At 38.9% G+C, this 4,073-nt stretch overlaps 1 protein-coding gene across 1 annotated transcript; it reads right to left on the reverse strand.

Annotated features, from left to right (window-relative positions):
- Positions 1 to 2,032: 2,032 nt before the first annotated feature.
- Positions 2,033 to 2,525, reverse strand: LOC133042372 (ribosomal protein eL22-like). The gene has a single exon (XM_061122875.1). It carries the CDS (start codon positions 2,523 to 2,525, stop codon positions 2,157 to 2,159), a length of 369 nt encoding a protein of 122 aa, XP_060978858.1. The 3' UTR covers positions 2,033 to 2,156.
- Between the last annotated feature and the right edge of the window lie 1,548 nt (positions 2,526 to 4,073).

Here is a 4,073-nt window from a genome sequence, read left to right on the forward strand (position 1 = left end):
TACCAAGTGAAGTGAAAGTGTTAGTCGCTCAGTCGTGTCTGACTCTTTGCAACCCCATGGACTATAGTCCACCAGGCTCCTCTGTCCATGGAATTCTCTAGGCAAGAATACAAGAGTGGGCAGGCATTCCCTTCTCCAGGGGATCTTCCTGACCTAGGAATCAAATTCAGGTCTCCTGCCCAGCAGGCAGATTCTTTACCATCTGAGCCACCAGGGAAGCCCATTGAGGGCCAATCTGTGGACTAAGTCTGAGTTTCTATTTTTCCTGATATTAACTGAGTATGTCAGTCAGGGTTCAGTCCAGAAAACAGGAATTCCCCTTTGTAGTCCAAGAATAGAGGAGTTTGCAGCAAATTTGAGATTTATACAATCATTGGAAGAGCTAGGGAAACATGGCGGGAGAATCACCATCACTGAAGTGGATGGTTTGGTGCTACCTGGAAGCCACTGCAAATCTCAGGATTTCCTGGAGAGCTTCTATCAACAGTCCCCATGTGCATCATTAAACTGAGTGGTTTACAAAGTGTTGCTCCAGAAGCAGTTATGAATCCCACGTTTGCTCATATATGTGCCCACATCTTTCTCTGGGGAATTATGGCCTTTCTCTGGCACAATTTTTGCATTTATCTTGTAAAAATGAGATGGATCTTCCACTCAAAATTTGTTTCAGCTGTCAAGGCTGATGATACCCTTGCATGTATTAAGAAAGTATAAAAAGGTTTATTACTCACAAAATGAGGCTTTCTGGGAAGGTCCAAAACTGGCTTGAGAGAGTTGAGAATTGTTATTACAACACCATCTTGGAACCATGGGGTGGGGCAGAGGTTTGGGGTTACTCAGAGAGGGTGGTGGTGATGCTGAAATCTCATCCACTGGGCGTGGTCTCAGACTCCCTCTATTCTAAGGTACTCAGACCAACAGGGGGTCACTTTTTGCATTGTTTTCTACTTATTAAACAGTTTTAAAATTAAAGTAATATCTATTTTAAAAATCAAGGGACCACAAAATTCTTATAAGTATGTAAAGAAAAGAAAAAAAAAAAAACCCCAGTAACTGACACAAGTAATAAATCACCAAAGAAACACAAATAAAAGTTTTCCCTTCCCTTCAGAAAAGAGGATTGTTACTCAAGAACTACATGGATCTCTTTTCTTAGGAAATTCACATTTATTAAATATAGGGTCACATTTTCTCAAAATTTCTAAAAGACAAATGGTATATAGTTCAGTTCAGTTCAGTCCTTCAGTCCTGTCTGACTCTGCCACCCTATGGACTGCAGCACGCCAGTCCATGCCAACTCCCAGAGTTTACTCAGACTCATGTCCATTGAGTCAGTGATGCCATCCAACCATCTCATCCTCTGTCCTCACCTTCTCTCCCCGCCATCAGTCATTCCCAGCATCAGGGGCTTTTCCAATGAATCAGTTATTCAAGTGGCCAAAGTATTGGAGTTTCAGCTTCAGCATCAATCCTTCCAATGAACATTCAGGACTGATTTCCCTTAGGTTGGACTGTTTGGATCTCCTTACAGTCCAAGGGAAGAGTCTTCTCCAATACCACAGTTCAAAAGCATCGATTCTTCAGTGCTCAGCTTTCTTTATGGTCCAACTCTCACATCCATACATGACTGCTGGAAAAACCATAGCTTTGACTAGACGGACCTTTGTTGGCAAAGTAATATCTCTGCTTTTTTTTTTGTTGTTGTTGTTGATCAAATCTAAATATTTTATTATATACTTACACCCCAAATTGTATTTTTGCTATATACTTTTAACTTGAGGACATCTGTAAAATCAGTACATTACAGAAATCCTGAAATTCCACTAGCTATAAGCTATTTAAATACTACTTATGCAAAGTACTTGGGGGTGGAGTGGGTGGGTGGACAAAAGCTTATTTACACATTCACTTTGCTATATACCTGAAACTAACACAACATTGTGAATCAACTACACTCCAATAAAAATATAGAAAAGTATTAAAGGAAAGCCAGCACCATATAAACAGCATACACTTAAATAAAAGATGAATGTTTAACATACAGAGTAATGTTTTTTATTCACTGAGAAGCTAAAGGTCCATTTCAAGATGTTTCTTTCTTTTGTATGCTTAATGTGTTTTATTAGCAAGCAAAGCCCTATAAAGGATGGCATCATCTAGTCCTCAGACTCAGATTCATCTTCATCTTGACTAATCTGGAAGTAACGAAGCTCATAAGTCTCCTTGTCAGATGCAACCACACGAAGCCAATCACGAAGACTGTTCTTTTTAAGGTATTTCTTGGTAAGGTGCTTCAAATACCTTTTAGAGAACTGTTTCTTAGAAACGACTATGATTTTATTCTTGAAGCGTTCAATGTGAACGACGTTCCCAAGATTTCCAGTTTTTCCATTCACTTTAACCTTCTCCCGCAAAAACTGTTCAAAATTTCCAGAATCAAAAATTCGATCTTCTACTGAATGAGTAAGGTCCAAATTAAACTTCCAGGTTGACTTCTTAGGCTTCTTGTCTTTCTTCGGCACCATCTTGAAGGCTTGCCGCACGATTAGAGAGCATATCTCTGCTTTTTAATATTCTATCTGGGTTGGTCATAGCTTTTCTTCCAAGGAGTAAGCATCTTTTAATTTCATGGCTGCAGTCACCATCTGCAATGATTTTGGAGACCCCAAAAATAAAGTCAGCCACTGTTTCCACTGTTTCTTCATCTATTTGCCATGAAGTGATGGGACCAGATGCCATGATCTTAGTTTTCTGAATGTTGAGTTTCAAGCCAACTTTTTCACTCCCCTCTTTCACTTTCATCAAGAGGCTCTTTAGTTCTTCTTCACTTTCTGCCAAAGGGTGGTGTCATCTGCATCTCTGAGGTTATTGATGTTTCTCCCTGCAATCTTGATTCCAGCTTGTGCTTCTTCCAGCCCAGCATTTCTCATGATGTACTCTGCATATAAGTTAAATAAGCAGGGTGACAATATACAGCCTTGATGTACTCTTTTCCCTATTTGGAACCAGTCTGTTGTTCCATGTCCAGTTCTAACTTCTTGACCTGCATACAGATTTCTCAGGAGGCAGGTCAGGTGGTCTGGTATTCCCGTCTCTTGAAGAATTTTCCACATTTTGTTGTGATCCACACAGTTGGCTTTGGCAGAGTCAATAAAGCAGAAGTAGATGTTTTTCTGGAACTCTCTTGCTTTTTCAATGATCCAACAGATGTTAGCAATTTGATCTCTGGTTCCTCTGCCTTTTTTAAATCCAGCTTGAACATCTGGAAGTTCACGGTTCATGTACTGTTGAAGCGTGGCTTGGAGAATTTTGAGCATTACTTTGCTAGCACGTGAGATGAGTGCAATTGTGCAGTAGTCTGAGCATTTTTTGGCATTGCCTTTCTTTGGCATTGGAATGAAAACTGACCTTTTCCAGTCCTGTGGCCACTACTGAGTTTTCCTAATGGTAAAGTACAAAGAATTTATGTATTCACCCCTAGCATACACATTAATTAGAAATTTTAGTCTCATTCAGTCCAACTTTTTAAAATAAATTGGAATTATGTACATGGTAATTGTTTACTACTAGCGAGAGTTGATTGAAAATAGGATATCCAGTTCTTGAAGTTTGTTAGGTCAAATCGAATAAGGTAGAACATCTCAGAAGTTTTACTGTTTAGAAGTAGTTCACCTTAGTAATTAATATCAAAGATTTCATAAAATCTCTGATTATGAGATGCCTGCTGATGTGACAAGCATTGAGTAAGGTGATGGGGATGCAAAGTTGAATTCAACGTGTTTTGCCTTTAAGGACCTCATAGTTTCTTCAAGTGATACTCAGGATTACAAGATACTCAGGAGTCAAGAGTTAAAGTCTTCTGTGATTAAAACTGTGACAGTCTACTAAACAGTCACTTCTGCAAAACATAACTGACCCTAATAAGACCCAGTGTTTATAAAAAAAAAAAAAATCTGCGACAAACAAGTCCCAAACTTCAGCCTTATTTCCTTAAAAATTTTTCTAAAATAAAAGGGAGAATAGCTAGGCAACAACAAATTCTTAGTTTTGAATGTTTTCCATGAAAGATTGCT

The sequence above is a fragment of the Dama dama genome, chromosome 21 (assembly GCF_033118175.1).
Source record: "Dama dama isolate Ldn47 chromosome 21, ASM3311817v1, whole genome shotgun sequence".
NCBI classification, from domain to species: Eukaryota; Metazoa; Chordata; class Mammalia; order Artiodactyla; family Cervidae; genus Dama; species Dama dama.

Excerpts from the sequence above, each read along its gene's own strand:
- LOC133042372 (XM_061122875.1), bottom strand. The coding sequence starts at position 2,525 with ATGGTGCCGAAGAAAGACAAGAAGCCTAAGAAGTCAACCTGGAAGTTT.